General features: G+C 45.2%; 1 protein-coding gene across 7 annotated transcripts in view; it reads right to left on the bottom strand.

Moving 5' to 3' along the window:
• Positions 1–14716, bottom strand: part of NUSAP1 (nucleolar and spindle associated protein 1) — a 47083-nt gene that overhangs the window by 30422 nt on the left and 1945 nt on the right. For 6 of the 7 annotated variants that reach the window (XM_025389983.1, XM_025389984.1, XM_025389985.1 and 3 more), the window contains exons 2-3: positions 7707–7775; positions 472–615 (exon numbers count right to left, since the gene is read on the bottom strand). In XM_025389983.1, the coding sequence (XP_025245768.1) occupies positions 472–615; positions 7707–7775 (213 nt within the window). The remainder of the gene's footprint in view (positions 1–471; positions 616–7706; positions 7776–14716) is intronic. The other variant, XM_025389989.1, reaches the window with a different exon arrangement.

Genomic DNA, 14716 nt, shown 5'->3' with positions numbered 1-14716 from the left:
TTTTTTTTTTTTTTTTTTTTTTTTTTTTTTTTTTTTTTGAGACGGAGGCTCGCTCTGCCGCCCAGGCTGGAGTGCAGTGGCCGGATCTCAGCTCACTGCAAGCTCCGCCTCCCGGGTTCACGCCATTCTCCTGCCTCAGCCTCCCGAGTAGCTGGGACTACAGGCGCCAGCCACCTCGCCCGGCTAGTTTTTTTTTTGTATTTTTTAGTAGAGACGGGGTTTCACCGTGTTAGCCAGGATGGTCTCGATCTCCTGACCTCGTGATCCGCCCGTCTCGGCCTCCCAAAGTGCTGGGATTACAGGCTTGAGCCACCGCGCCCGGCCCAGAGACGGGGTTTCACCATGTTAGCCAGGATGGTCTCGATCTCCTGACCTCGTGGTCCACCCGTCTCGGCCTCCCAAAGTGCTGGGATTACAGGATTGAGCCACTGCGCCTGGCCCTATATTTTCAATTTGTATATTTCCATTCACCTGCGAGTCAGGGTCCACACGGACAGTCCTGCGCCTTCTCCTTGTTTTGGTGACATGGCCAGTTGGCTCTCTCTCAGCTTGTTCCTGGTTGCTGATCTGTATCTCAGTCTCATCACAAGAGGATGCAGAAGTTTGACTTTCATCCTGAAAAGAGAGGTATTACTCTGCTATGTGCTATGCATTACAGTTATAATGCTCAGGAAGAATCAGAATTTAGACAGAATGAAAAACATATTACATATGCAAAAGAAAACATTTAAAACTCTCTAGCAGTAAATTGTAGGCAAAGACAAGAATTATATTTAGGACAGACACGGTGACTCACACCTGTGATCCCAGCACTTTGGGAGACCAAGGCGAGTGGATCACCTGAGGTCAGTTCAAGACCAGCCTGGCTTTCATGGTGAAACCCCATCTCTACTAAAAACTACCCGGGCATGGTGGTGCATGCCTGTAATCCCAGCCACTTGGGAGGTTGAGGCAGGATAATCACTTGAACCGGGAGGGGGAGGTTACAGTGAGCCAAGATGGTGCCATTGCACTCCAGCCTGGGCAACAAGAGTGAAACTCCGTCTCAAAAAAAAAAAAAAAAGAAAAAAAAAAAACTTAGAGTATTTACAAAGAAATAATCACACTTAGCAATCCAAATTAATAAATTAGGGTAGGAAAACATTCAAAGTTATTTTAGTGTGAATAAATACAAAAATTGGGACAGGTGCAGTGGTTCACACCTGTAATCCCAGCACTTCAGGAGGCTGAGGGAGATGGATCACTGGAGCCCAGGACTTTGAGACCAGCCTGGGCCACATGGCAAAACCCCATCTCTACTTGAAATTATTAAAAATTTATTAAGCTGGGTGCGGGGCTCACACCTGTAATCCCAGCATTTTGGGAGGCCGAGGCTGGTGGATCACCTGAGGTCAGGAGTTCGAGACCAGCCTGGTCAACATGGTGAAACCCTGTCTATACTAAAAATACAAAAATTAGCCAGGCGTGGTGGCACGTGCCTGTAATCCCACTTACTTGGGAGGCTAAGCCAGGAGTTATATATTGTATTATCTTCATTTCCTTTAAAGTCATCTTTTTCTTTCTTTCTTTCTTAGAGACAAGGTCTTGCTCTGTTGCCTAGGCTGGATTACAGTGGCTTGATCATAGCTCACTGCAGCCTCAATTTCCCAAGCTCAACTGACCCCCCTGCCTCAGCCTCCCAATCAGCTGGGTCTACAGGTATGTGTTACCACACCTAGCTACTTATTTTAATTTTGTAGAAATGGGGTCTCACTATGTTGCCCAGGCTGGTTGTGAACTCCTAGGTTGATGTCATCCTCCTGCCTTGGCCTCGCAAAATGTTGGGATTACAGGCATGAGCCTCTATGCCCAGTCCATTTTCTTTTTATTTATCTTATTCTCTGTCAGACTTCAGGCTTTCCTCAAATGTCTGGTGGTTGTTGTTTATTCATATTTCTTTCCTTTTTTTTTTTTGAGACAGGATCTCCCTTGGTCGCCCAGGCTGGAGTGCAGTGGCACAATCTCCACTCACTGCAACATACGCCTCCCAGGTTCAAGTGATTCTCCCGCCTCCGCCTCCTGAATAGCTGGGATTACAGGCACCCGCCACCACAGCCCGGCTAATTTTTATATTTTTAATAGAGACGGGGTTTCATCATATTGGCCAGGCTGGTCTCCAACTCCTGAACTCAGGTGATCTGCAGCTTGGGCCTCCCAAAGTGCTGGGATTACAGGTGTGAGCCACTGTGCCTGACCATGTCTATTCATATTTCATAGCAAATCAGGAAAAACCTCACTAGGAGCTTGAGTGTGCAGGAAAAGTGTGTTATTTGGTAGGATTCCTTGGGTAGGGAGGAGGCCATTATGCTGGTGTTTCCTTGAATGCCCAAAGGCAGAAGAATTTGTCTGATAACTATTTAATTTCCTTAATGAGAAATCTTCCAATATTTTAGAGGGCAGGCAGTCTACCAGATGTCTATTTCGCTATTATGGCCACAGGCCATCCCTTGATAGTCTATTTATTTGGCTTGGGGTTTGGTGAGGCCTATACATCGGTAATTTTTTTTTTTTTGAGACGGAGTCTAGCTCTGTTGCCCAGGCTAGAGTGCAGTGGTGTGATCTTGGCTCACTGCAACCTTCTCCTCCCAGGCTCAAGCAATTCTCCTGCCTCAACCTTATGACTAGCTGGGATTACAGGTACATACCACCACGCCCAGCTAATTTTTTTATTTTAGTAGAGACAGGGTTTCACCATGTTGGCCAGGGTGGTCTCGAACTCCTGACCTCAGTTGATCCACCCACCTCAGCCTCCCAAAGTGCTGGGATTACAGGCGTGAGTAACTGTGCCTGGCCATACATTAGTATTTATTTATTTATATATTTATTTTTTGAGACGGGGTCTGGCTGTGTCACCCAGGATGGAATACAATGGCACAATCTTGGCTCACTGCAACCTCCAGCTCCTGAGTTCAAGCGATGCTCCTGCCTCAGCCTCCTGAGTAGCTGGGACTACAGGTGTGTGCCACCAGCCCGGCAAATTTTTGTATTTTTAGTACAAAAAAATTTTTTTTTAGTACAAAAAAAAATTTTTGTATTTTTAATACAAAAAAATTTGTATTTTAGAGATGGGGTTTCACCATTTTGGCCAGGATGGTTTCCATCTCTTGACCTCATGATCCACCCGCCTCGGCCTCCCAAAGTGTTGGGATTACAGGCATGAGCCACTGTACTCAGCTGTCAGTATTTTAAAAAAGTTCCCCAGCCTAGGCAACATAGCGAGACCCCAGTCTCTACAAAAAAATTTTTTAAAAAGTAACAAGGTGTGGTGAGCGTGCCTGCAGTTCCAGCTACTTATGAGGCTGAAGTCAGAGGATTGCTTGAGGTCGAGGCTGCAGCAAGCCATGATTGTGCCACTACACTCCACCCTGGGTGACAGAGTGAGAACCCATTTCAAAAATAATTAATTGCTGGGTGCGGTGGCTCACGCCTGTAATCCCAGCACTTTGGGAGGCCAAGGCGGGCAGATTACGAGGTCAGGAGATCGAGGCCATCCTGGCTAACACAGTGGAAACCCATCTCTACTAAAAAGACAAAAAAATTAGCCAGGTGTGGTGGTGGGCGCCTGTAGTCCCAGCTACTCGGGAGGCTGAGGCAGGAGAATGGCGTGAACCCGGAAGGCAGAGCTTGCAATGAGCTGAGATTGTGCCAGTGCACTCCAGCCTGGGTGACACAGCAAGAGTCTGTCTCAAAAAAAAAAAAGTTAATTAAGAAAAAAAATTTAAAAAAATACAAAATATGTCTGTTGGGAATCAAAGAATAAAGCTTAAAGAATAGAAGGCCTGGCTGGGCGTGGTGGCTCATGTCTGTAATCCCAGCACTTTGGGAGGCCAAGGTGGGCAGATCACTTGAGGGCCTGGCCCACATGGTAAAACCTCCACTCTACTAAAAACACAAAAATTAGCTGGGCATGGTGGTGTGCACCTGTAATGCCAGTTACTCAGGAGGCTGAGGCAGGAGAATTGCTTGAGCTGGGGAGTTGGATGCAGTGAGCCGAGATCAAGCCACTGTACTCTAGCCTGGGTGATAGACCAAGACTCCATCTCAAAAAAAAAAAAAAAAAAAGAGAGAGAATAAAAGGCCTTAACCAGAGGTGAAATATTACAGAAGCGTAATAGTTCCAAGTGATGTAAGGTCCAGGATATGCCCAGAGAAGCAGATGGCTGATCAAGCACAAAACCAAAGATCACCAGCATTAAGGACAAGGAGGCTGTAGTAGTAAGAGACATCCAGATGGACCTTTGAACTCGTCCAAAATAAGATGAGGACACGAGGAAATGACGACCATGAGATAGAGAACACTAGAGAGTAACTAGGAGCTCAGCAGATGGGAGATTAAAATAGGTAAGCATATGCCGGGTGCAATGGCTCACCCCTGGAATCCCAGCACTTTGGGAGGCTGAGGCGGGAGGATCACCTGAGGTCGGGAGTTTGAGACCAGCCTGACCAACATGGTGAAACCTCATTTCTACTAAAAATACAAAATTATCTGGGTGTGGCGGCGCATGCCTGTAATCCCAGCTACTCAGGAGGCTGAGGCAGGAGAATCGCTTGAACTCGGGAGGTGGAGGTTGCGGTGAGCTGAGATCGTGTCATTGCACTCCAGCCTGGGCAGCAAGAGTGAAACTCAAAAAAAAAAAAAAAAAAAAAAAAAAGAAAGAAAGAAAAGAGGTGATCATAAATTTCAAAAGAGCAGAGATTTTTTTTTTTTCTTTATCTTTGGCCTTTTCAAGATGAGCTAAAAAAGGAGCAGGGGTTTTTACATGAGAATAGAAAAATGTGATCTGGATCCCACTTTCCAACTCCCCGATAGTCATGGAGAAGAAAGTAAAAGAGGAGAAACTGGCAGGGTGTCTGTAATCCCAGCACTTTGGGAGGCAGAGGTAGGCAAATTGCTTGACCCTAGGAGTTTGAGACCAGTCTGGGCAATATTGTGAAACCCCGTATCTACTAAAAATAAAAAAATAGCCAGGAATGGTGATACACGGCTGTAGTCCCAGCTACTCAGGGGAGTGAGGCAAGAGGATCGCTTGAGCCTGGGAGGTCCAGGCTGCAGTGAGCCCTGACTGCACCACTGCACTACAGTCTGGGTTAGAGTGAGACCCTGTCTCAAAAAAAAGTAAGAGAAACTGTTTCCATGTATTAGATTGGTGCGAAAGTAAGTACGGTTTTTGTCTTTTTTTTTGGAGACGGAGTCTCATTTTGTTGTCCAGGCTGGAGTGGAGTGCAGTGGCGTAATCTTGGCTCACTGCAACATCCGAATCCCGGGTTCAAATAATTCTCCTGACTCATCCCCTCGAGTAGCTGGGAGTACAGCTGTGTGCATCCATGATCGGCTAATTTTTGTATTTTTTAGTAGAGATGGGGTTTTGCCATATTGGCCAGGCTGGTCTTAAACTCCTGGCCTCAGGTGATCCACCCACTTTGGCCTTTCAAAGTGCCAGTATTACAGACGTGAGCCACCATGCCTGGCCTGGTTTTTGTCATTTTTAAAAGTAATGGCAAAAACTGCAATTACATTTGCACCAACCTAGAAGCAATACCTTTGAGTTACACATGTTGCTGGAATATAAAGAGACAATTTTTTGTTGTTTCTTTGTTTTGTTTTGAGATGGAGTCTCATTCTGCCTCCCAGGGTGGAGTGCAGTGGTTTGATCTCGGCTTACTACATCTGCCTCACGGGTTCAAGTGATTCTCCTGCCTCAGCCTCCTGAGTAGCTGGGACTACAGGTGTGCACCACCACGCCCAGCTAATTTTTGTATTTTAGTAGAGATGGGGTTTCACCATGTTGCCCAGGCTGGTCTCGAACTCCTGACCTCAAGTGATCCACCCACCTCAGCTTCCCAAAGTGTGGGAATTACAGGTGTGAGTCACTGAGCCCAGCCTAAAATTGTAATTTCAAATGGCACTACAATCATGTATCCTTAACCATAAAAAAGAAATTTATTGATATAGAAACTTTTAAAGGTAGAATTCAAAAATAGTTCTTGTCTATTTTCAGTTAATTAAAGCTTGGAATCAAAAATAAATTTGAGGCCAGGTGCAGTGGCTCACACCTGTAATCCCAGCACTTTGGGAGACTGAAGCAGGTAGATCAACTGAGGTCAGGAGTTCGAGACCAGCCTGGCCAACACGGTGAAACCTCATCTCTACTAAAAATACAAAAAATGGGCTGGGCACGGTGGCTCACCCCTGTAATCCCAGCACTATGGGAGGCCGAGGTGGGCGGATCACCCAAGGTCGGGAGTTCAAGACCAGCCTGACCAACATGGAGAAACCCTATTTCTACTAAAAATACAAAGTTAGCCAGGCATGGTGGTGCATGCCTGTAATCCCAGCTACTCAGGAGGCTGAGGCAGGAGAATTGCTTGACCCCAGGAGATGGAGGTTGCAGTGAGCCGAGATCACACCACTGCACTCCAGCCTGGATGACAGAGCAAGATTCTGTCTCAACAACAATAACAACAAAAGGAATAAATGAATCCTGGCCCTAATGGAGTACTCATGGATCCATTGAGGGGTCATGCCTTATCAAAAATCTTTGGTGTGGGTCTGAAGCAGCCATGACAACTCCCATCAGCCATTGTTTTACAGCTTATAAGTCACTTTCACAATCCCTACTTCATGTGGTGCTCACAACACTTAGTTCAGCAGAACAGATATTATTTCCATCTTAAAGAAGAGGAGTTTGAGTTTTTTTTTTTTTTTTTGAGACGGAGACTCGCTCTGTCGCCCAGGCTGTACTGCAGTGGCGCCATCTCGGCTCACTGTAAGCTCTGCCTCCTGGGTTCACGCCATTCTCCTGCCTCAGCCTCCAGAGTAGCTGCAACTACAGGCACCTGCCACCAAGCCTGGAGAATTTTTTGTATTTTTAGTGGAGACAGGGTTTCACCATTTTAGCCAGATGGCCTCGATCTCCTGACCTCGTGATCCACCCACCTCAGCCTCCCAAAGTGCTGGGATTACAGGCATGGGCCACTGTGCCTGGCCAGGAGTTTGAGTTTTCTAATGTTGCAGAGAAATAAATGAGAGCTGGTACTTGACCTAGGTGTTTCTGATTTCAACTCCAGTTCCCTCCCTACTCAAATCATGCCATCTCTTGTAATATTTGGCAACTAGTACTCAGTCTTTGTATTTGTGTAAAAACATCTTATTCAACAGATTGGTGCAAAACAGTTTCACCATTCACAACAGCAGATAGTTAATCTGAAAGGATTCAGTCCTTGGCACTATTACCAATAAAGATCTCTTTTTTAATAAACAGCATATCTTTTTTTTTTTTTTTGAGATGGAGTCTTGCTCTGTTGCCCAGGCTGGAGTACAGTGGTGCGATCTTGGCTCACTGCAACCTCTGCCTACTGGGTTCAAGCAATTCTCCCTGTCTCAGCCTCCCAAGTAGCTGGGATTACAGGCTCCTGCCATCAAGTCTGGCTAATTTTTGTATTTTTACTAGAGATGGGGTTTCACCATGTTGGCCAGGCTGGTCTCGAACCCCTGGTCTCAAGTGATCCGCCCACCTCAGCCTCCCAAAGTGCTAGGATTATAGGCGTGAGCCACCACACTCAGCCAACAGCATGTCTTAAATCATCACTAGTTGTGTGTTAATTGTCCATTAACTAAATATAATTGTTTTGCTAGCTAACAGGTAAACGTGAAAAACATTACTCACCTGATTCTCATTTTCTTTTCTTGCCTCATGTTTAACGTGGCCTTTCAAGGCTTTTAACAACTTGTCTGCCTGTAAGAGAGACCTTATTATTAGAGTCAAAAATCAAATAAACAAGGAAGATATGTTGAACATTTTTTGCTGTTCTTGTATTCATTAAATGTACTCTGGTCAGACCATAGGACTAGAACTTAGAAAGAATGGGTCTCTGCTAGATTAGACTTCAGCAAGTGTCTGCACAGGGCAGTTCTCAGATAAAAGATGTGATGTGTCTAATTGCTGAGATCTGAAGGATGAAAGAGAGAGCTGGACATAGAGAAACTGGTAGAGGAATGGCACAGCAAGGCAACAGTGAGGGTGTTTACAGAACTTAAGTTCAGTGTGGTTGGAGCATGGAGCTGTTGTGGGAGATAGTAGGAGACAATGTTGGGAAAGTGAGCAGGGCCCTGATGTTACCCGGCCTTACAAGCCTTTAAAGAGTATGAATTTTACCCTCCGAGAAAAGGGCAATCTTTGAAGAGTTTGCAGCAAGGCAGTGGGTAACCAATTTTGCATTACTCAGAATGATTACTCTACCTGAACAATGTGCAAGATGCATTTGATGGGGATGAGCCAGAGATGCTGTGGCCTGAACTAGAGTGGGGCTAAGGCAGTACGGATGAAGTCAAAACCTTCTTAGGAAGTGAAGTCAGTGTGAACATGAGAGTTGAGGAAGAGGGAAACTTCGTTATGCCGAGGTTTCTGGCTTGGACAGCTGGTGAAGTGTGGTGTGGTCCCTAAGATGAGGAATGCCAAAGGTGACAGGGTCTTAGGGGGATAGTTATAGGTCTCTGTGGGGGGAAGGGAACACGGAGCTTCTCTTCCCAGCCTAGGAAAACTTCCCTTCTTGTTCTTTCCTGAAAGGAGAATGTTAATTTGATTGGTTACATTTTCCTGTGCTTTAAAAGTCAAGTTTGGTTGAGCGCAGTGGCTCATGCCTGTAATTCCAGCACTTTGGGAGGCTGAGGCATGTGGATCATGAGGTCAGGGGTTTTAACCCCGCCTGGCCAACATGGGGACACCCCATCCTAATAAAAATACAAAAATTAGCTGGGCATTGGTGGCGTGCGCCTGTAGTCCCAGCTACTTGGGAGGCCAAGGCAGGAGAATTGCTTGAACCCAGGAGGCGAAGATTGCAGTGAGCTGAGGAGATCACGCCACTGCACTCTAGTTTGGGCGACAGAGCAAGACTCCATTTCAAAAAAAAAAAAAAAAAAAAAGTCAAGTTTTTTGGCTGGGTTCTCTTTTTCTTCCTCTTCTACCCAGCCATGCAGTTGAGGGCCAGAGCCATCCTTCTCAAGGTGGGCCCAGCCACCAGGCTTGGCTCTATTCTTCTCATGCCTTTTATCATGGGCCATGTGTCCAGTAAAGAATGGCAGAGATCCTGAAATTTGATTTGTACTCAAGCTTTTGCTTGTGGTGCAAGCCTGAGCCACATTCTCCAATCCACTTTACCAGAATGCTCTGCATCAAGACATCGGGCACCGTTTCAGCTAGTAATAAAGTGGTACCTTATTTTCTACTTGTTTTTCTCTGGGAAGAGGATGATTGGCAGGGCAGAATTCAGGCATTATTGATTTTTCTAATACCTTTTTAATATACCTTCAAAATTTCACCAAACGTACAAAAATGCATGAAGTGAGGCACCTGCGGCAGAACCCAGTGAGGAGGGTGAATGATATGAGGTGGTGTTCAAGAGTTGTGCTGAAGGTGCAGATGTTAGTTATCAGCATATATTTGTGCATTCCTTCAACAAGCATTTATTGTGCTGGGCTCTGTTCCAGACACTAGAGAGTGATGAATTAAACAGACAAGGTAATTGCCCTCCAGGATCTTCTAACAGTGGTGAAACAGTCTGTTACTCAAGAAAGCTAGAAATGAATGATATGACATCAGGTATTATGATGCAAAAATAAAACTGGGCAACTGGGGTGGGGTGGGGATGCTACCTGAATTAGGATGGTTGGGAAAGGCCTCTCTGAGGTGGTGGCTTGAACTGAGATGTGAATGAGGAAAGAGGCAGGAGGTGAAGAGCACTCCAAGCAGAGTGAGCACCAAGAACAGGAGCCCTGAGATGGACCCATGAGTTGAAAGACAGAAATTGATCTTATGGTAGGAGCATGGTGAACAGAGGTGTGTGGAGGGCAGGGAGATCAGAGAGGTGACCAGAGGCTGGGTCAAGTAGAGAGGTAAAGGCCACAGCAAAAATTATGAATTTCGGCCAGGTACAGTGACTCATGCCTGTAATCCCAGCACTTTGGGAGGCTGAGGCGGGTAGATCACCCAAGGTTAGGAGTTCAAGACCAGCCTGGCCAACAGGGTGAAACCCTGTCTCTGCAAAAAATATAAAAATAGCTGGGCATGGTGGCGGGCACCTGTAGTTTGAGCTACTCAGGAGGCTGAGGCGGGAGAATCCTTTGAACCCTGGAGGTGGAGGTTTCAGTGAGCCAGGATTGCACCACTATGCTCCAGCCTAGGTGACAAGAGCGAAACTCTTGTCTCAAAAAAAAAAAAAAAAAAAAAATCAATTCCCCTAACTTGTTATTAGAAAAAAAAGTCAGGCCTATAGAGAAGTCAAAGTAGGCTGGGTGCGGTGGCTCATGCCTGTAATCCCAGCACTTTGGGAGGCTGAGGCAGTCAGATCACCTGAGTTCAGGAGTCCCAGACCAGCCTGAACAATATGGAGAAACCCTGTCTCTACTAAAAATACAAAATTAGCTGGGCGTGGTGATGCATGCCTGTAATCCCAGCTACTTAGGAGGCTGAGGCAGGAGAATTGCTTGAACCCAGGAGGCGGAGGTTGCGCGGTGAGCTGAGATCATGCCACTGTACTCCAGCCTGGGCAACAAGAGCAAAACTCTGTCTCAAAAAAAAAAAAAAAGTCGAAGTAGTGTAATAAACACTCATATTTCCCACCAAGATTCAACAATCATTTGCATTGTCTCATATTTAGTTTCTCTATATTAACATATATTTCTTGTGAAAGAATTTGAAAATGAGTTCCAGACATCATGATACTTCACCACTAAATATATCAGCCACACCTCCTAAAAATAAGAAGAGATTTTCCCACGTAACCTCTAATGCATTCATGTACTCAGGAAAAGCCTAATATCACCTAATATGTAGCCCGTAATGAAATTTCCTTCTCTCCAATTTTAGCTATTTTCTTTTTTAAAAAATTTCCCTCCAAATCAGGGTCAAACTAAGTTTCTCTCATTACACTGGAAAAAGTTTAGATTTTATTTTAAATGTGAGAGGAGTCACTGGAGGGCACTGATCAGAAAAAGACACATTCTAAGTTTTTTTTTTTTTTTGGAGACAGAGTCTCGCTCTGTCACCCAGGCTGGAGTGCAGTGCCATGATCTTGGCTCACTGTAGCCTCCACCTCTCGGGTTCAGGGATTCTCGTGCCTCATCCTCCCGAGTAGTTGGGATTACAGGCACATGCCACCACGCCTGGCTAATTTTTGTATTTTTTTTTTTTTTTTTCAGTAGAGATGGGGTTTTGCCATGCTAGCCAGGCCAGTTTTGAACTCCTGGCCTCAAGTGATCCAACCACCACAGCCTCTCAAAGTGCTGGGAGTACAGGCATGAACCACTGTGCCTGGTCGCTCTCTCTTTTTTTTCTTTTCCCTAAGTTTCAAATATCACTCCAACTACCAAGAGAACACTACTGTGAGGTAAGAGTTGAGGCAGGAAGCCCAGTAGGGAGACTGAGGCAGTGGTCAAGAGATTAGAGTGCTGTGGCACAAGTTTGCAGCGTTGGAGATGGTGCCCAGAGGTCAGACTTCAGGTCTATTTAGGAGGAGGTGCTGACAAGGATTGATGGCTGTGGGTGAAGGAGAGTGATCCAAACTGGGCCTGACCCATGTACTGAGAGGGGGAAGAGACTGTCAACGCTTGGACCTGAACGTGTTGTTGAAAATGCACTTAAATACACGAGTCAGCATCCTAGGGGAGAGAGAGGTCCTACTGGAGATGTGGGTTTGGGAGGCATTAGCTTCTGGGTAAATTTTAACTTATGGGAGTGGCCAGATGCAGTGGCTCATCCCTGTAAACCCAACACTTTGGGAGGCCAAGGCAGGTGGAGCACTTGAGGTCAGGAGTTCAAAACCAGCCTGGCCAACATGGTGAAATCCTGTCTCTACTAAAAATACAAAAAAATTAGCTGGGCATGGTGGCGGGCACCTGTAATCCCAGCTACTCAGGTGGCTAAGGCAGGAGAATCGCTTGAACCTGGGAAGTGGAGGTTGCAGTGAGCCAAGATCGCGCCACTGCACTCCAGCCTGGGTGACTGAGCAAGATTGCATCTCAAAAAAAAAAAAAAAAAAAAAAAAAAAGAAAAAGAAAAAGAAAAAGAAAAAAAAATGGGGTGGATAAGATTACCCAGGGATAGAGCACAGTTAGAGAAAAAGAGAGAGGAAGAGAGCCCTGGGGGCACTCCACATTTAGAGATCTGGCAGATGAAGAACCAACCAAGGAAACCAGAAAGAAGTGCTAGTAAGGCAGGACAGAGTGAAATATCAAAGTCTAGAACAGAAAGTGGCTGGAGCAGAGGGGAATGTTCAATCATGCCAAATGCTACTGATAGGCCCAGGTGAGGGGAGAGAGAGAATCTTTGTAAGATGGTGACCTTGATACAAGCAATTTCAGTAGAAAAGAACAGAAAAATAGGGCAGTAGATGGAATGAGGACATGGGATCAGGAGAGGATTTTGGCTTTTTTATTTTTTTGAAAGATGGGTGATATTAAAACATGATTGCATGCCTTATGGCAAATAAGCTAGCAGAGTGGAGAAATTAATGCAGGAGAGAGGTTCTAATTGTAGGAATGTAGTCCTAGGGGAGGCAAGAGGGCCCAGGATCCTCAGCATAAATGGAAAGGTTGCTCTTAGACAGGCAAAGAAGCAGAGTATGCGGATGTAGATGCAGGGTGGCTAGAAGGTTTGGTGGTGCGGCCAAGCCTAGGGGCTCATGCCTGTAATCCCAGCACTTTGGGAGGCAAAGGCGCAAGGATTGCTGAATTTCAGGAGTTGGAGACCAGACAGGGCAACATAGTCAGACCTCATCTCTACTAAAATTTAAAAAAAATTGGCCAGGCAGGGTGGTCATGCCTGTAGTCCTAGCTACTCAGGAGGGCTGAGGTGGGAGGATTGCTTGAGCCCGGGACGTTGAGGCTGCAGTGAGCCCTGATTATGCCACTGCACTTCAGAGAACTCCAGCCTGGCTGACGGAGCAAGACTCTGTCTCAAAAAAAAAAAAAAAAAAAAAAAGAAGAAAAAAGAAAAGAAAAAAAGCAGGGGATTTGGTGGTTGAAGGATCAGGCAGTTTTCTGTCGATTTCATCTACTTTCCCAAGACCTATGTGGTAAAGTCATCAAGGGAGGGAAGGGAGCCAAGTTGAGTCAAGATGATAAAAAGTAATTATCTTCAAAAATAGGAAAGTTCATGACTAAGAAGAAAATGGGCCAGGTGTGGTAGCACGTGCCTGTAATCCCAGTTGCTTGGGAGGCTGAGGTGGGAGAATGCCTTGAGCCTGAGAGGTTGAGGCTGCAGTGAGCCCTGATTGTGCCACTGCAGCCTGGGCAACAGAGTGAGACTTTATCTCAAAAAAAAAAAAAAAAAAAAAAAGGAGAAAGATCAAATGCCCATATTAAGGTTTAGAGTTGCATATTTAAAATAAGTTCACTCAACAAAGTTAGGTGTTTTCTCCAGCTAGAGTTAGCTACAGAGGTATAGGCAAAGATTAAGCACATAGTTGGGTTTAATCAGGCTTGGGTTTTGCCAGGTGAGTATAGGGAGGTGCAAGGAAGTGGAAATAGTGCCAGTGTTTGTAATTTAAGCTGGTAAGAAAGGAAGTGAGGGCATGAGTGACAAAAGGACCAGTCGCCACACTAACATTAATAACTGGTTCCTTCAATTTGCTTTACCATTAAGAGAAGTCTCTCAAAAGAGCTAACATTATCTCTTATAAATTTATTTATTATTATTTTTTTTTTTAGACAGAGTTTCGCTCTTGTTGCCCAGGCTGGAGTGCAATGGCGTGATCTTGGCTCACTGCAGCATCTGCCTCCCTGGGTTCAAGCAATTCTCCTGCCTCAGCCTCCCGAGTAGCTGGGATTACAGGTGCCCGTCACCACGCCCGGCTAATTTTTGTATTTTTAGTAGAGATGGGGTTTTGCCATGTTGGCCAGTCTGGTCTCAAACTCCTGACCTCAGGTGATACACCTGCCTCGGCCTCCCAAATGCTGGGATTACAGGCGCAAGCCACCATGCCGGCCATAAATTTATTTTTAATAATATCATACTAGTAAAATTATCAAGATTTGATTAAACTGAAATAGTATTTGCACTATTATACTAGTATATTTATACTAGTAAAATTTATTTAATTTATTTAAATTGTAGTGTTTCATTTTAATCAAATCTTGATAATTAGAGCAATTTATAAATTTTTTTGCTATGTACTAGAATTTCAAAAGGCAATTGACTTAATGAGCACCTGGGTTGTACCAACAGTTTATAATTTAAAACATCTTATTATGGAAAATTTCTACAAAAGTAGAGAGAATAGTGCAATCCCCCCATGTACCTATTAGCAGTTTCAGTAATTATTAACATTCTGCGTTCTTACTTCATCTAGTTTCCCTCTTTTTCCTTGAGTATTCTACAGCAAATTTTACAGGTATCGTAACATTTCACCTATAAATACTTGATATGGGCCAGGCGTGGTGGATCACGCCTGTAATCCCAGGGCTTTGGGAGGCCGTGGCCGGAGGATCGCTTGAGCCCAGGAGTTCAAGAACAGCCTGGGCAAGATGGTGAAACCCAAAACACACACACACACAGAGTCAGGCAGATAAAGGAGAAAGAAGGTGATCTGAGGCCACACACACACAGTCAGGCAGATAAAGGAGAAAGAAGGTGATCTGAGGCCAAAGGGTCAAAATGAGCAATGGGACAAAGACAGATAA

The sequence above is a fragment of the Theropithecus gelada genome, chromosome 7a, assembly GCF_003255815.1.
Source record: "Theropithecus gelada isolate Dixy chromosome 7a, Tgel_1.0, whole genome shotgun sequence".
NCBI classification, from domain to species: domain Eukaryota; kingdom Metazoa; phylum Chordata; class Mammalia; order Primates; family Cercopithecidae; genus Theropithecus; species Theropithecus gelada.
Note: the sequence above shows the minus strand (reverse complement) of the source record. Positions and strands in the feature narration are given on the sequence as shown.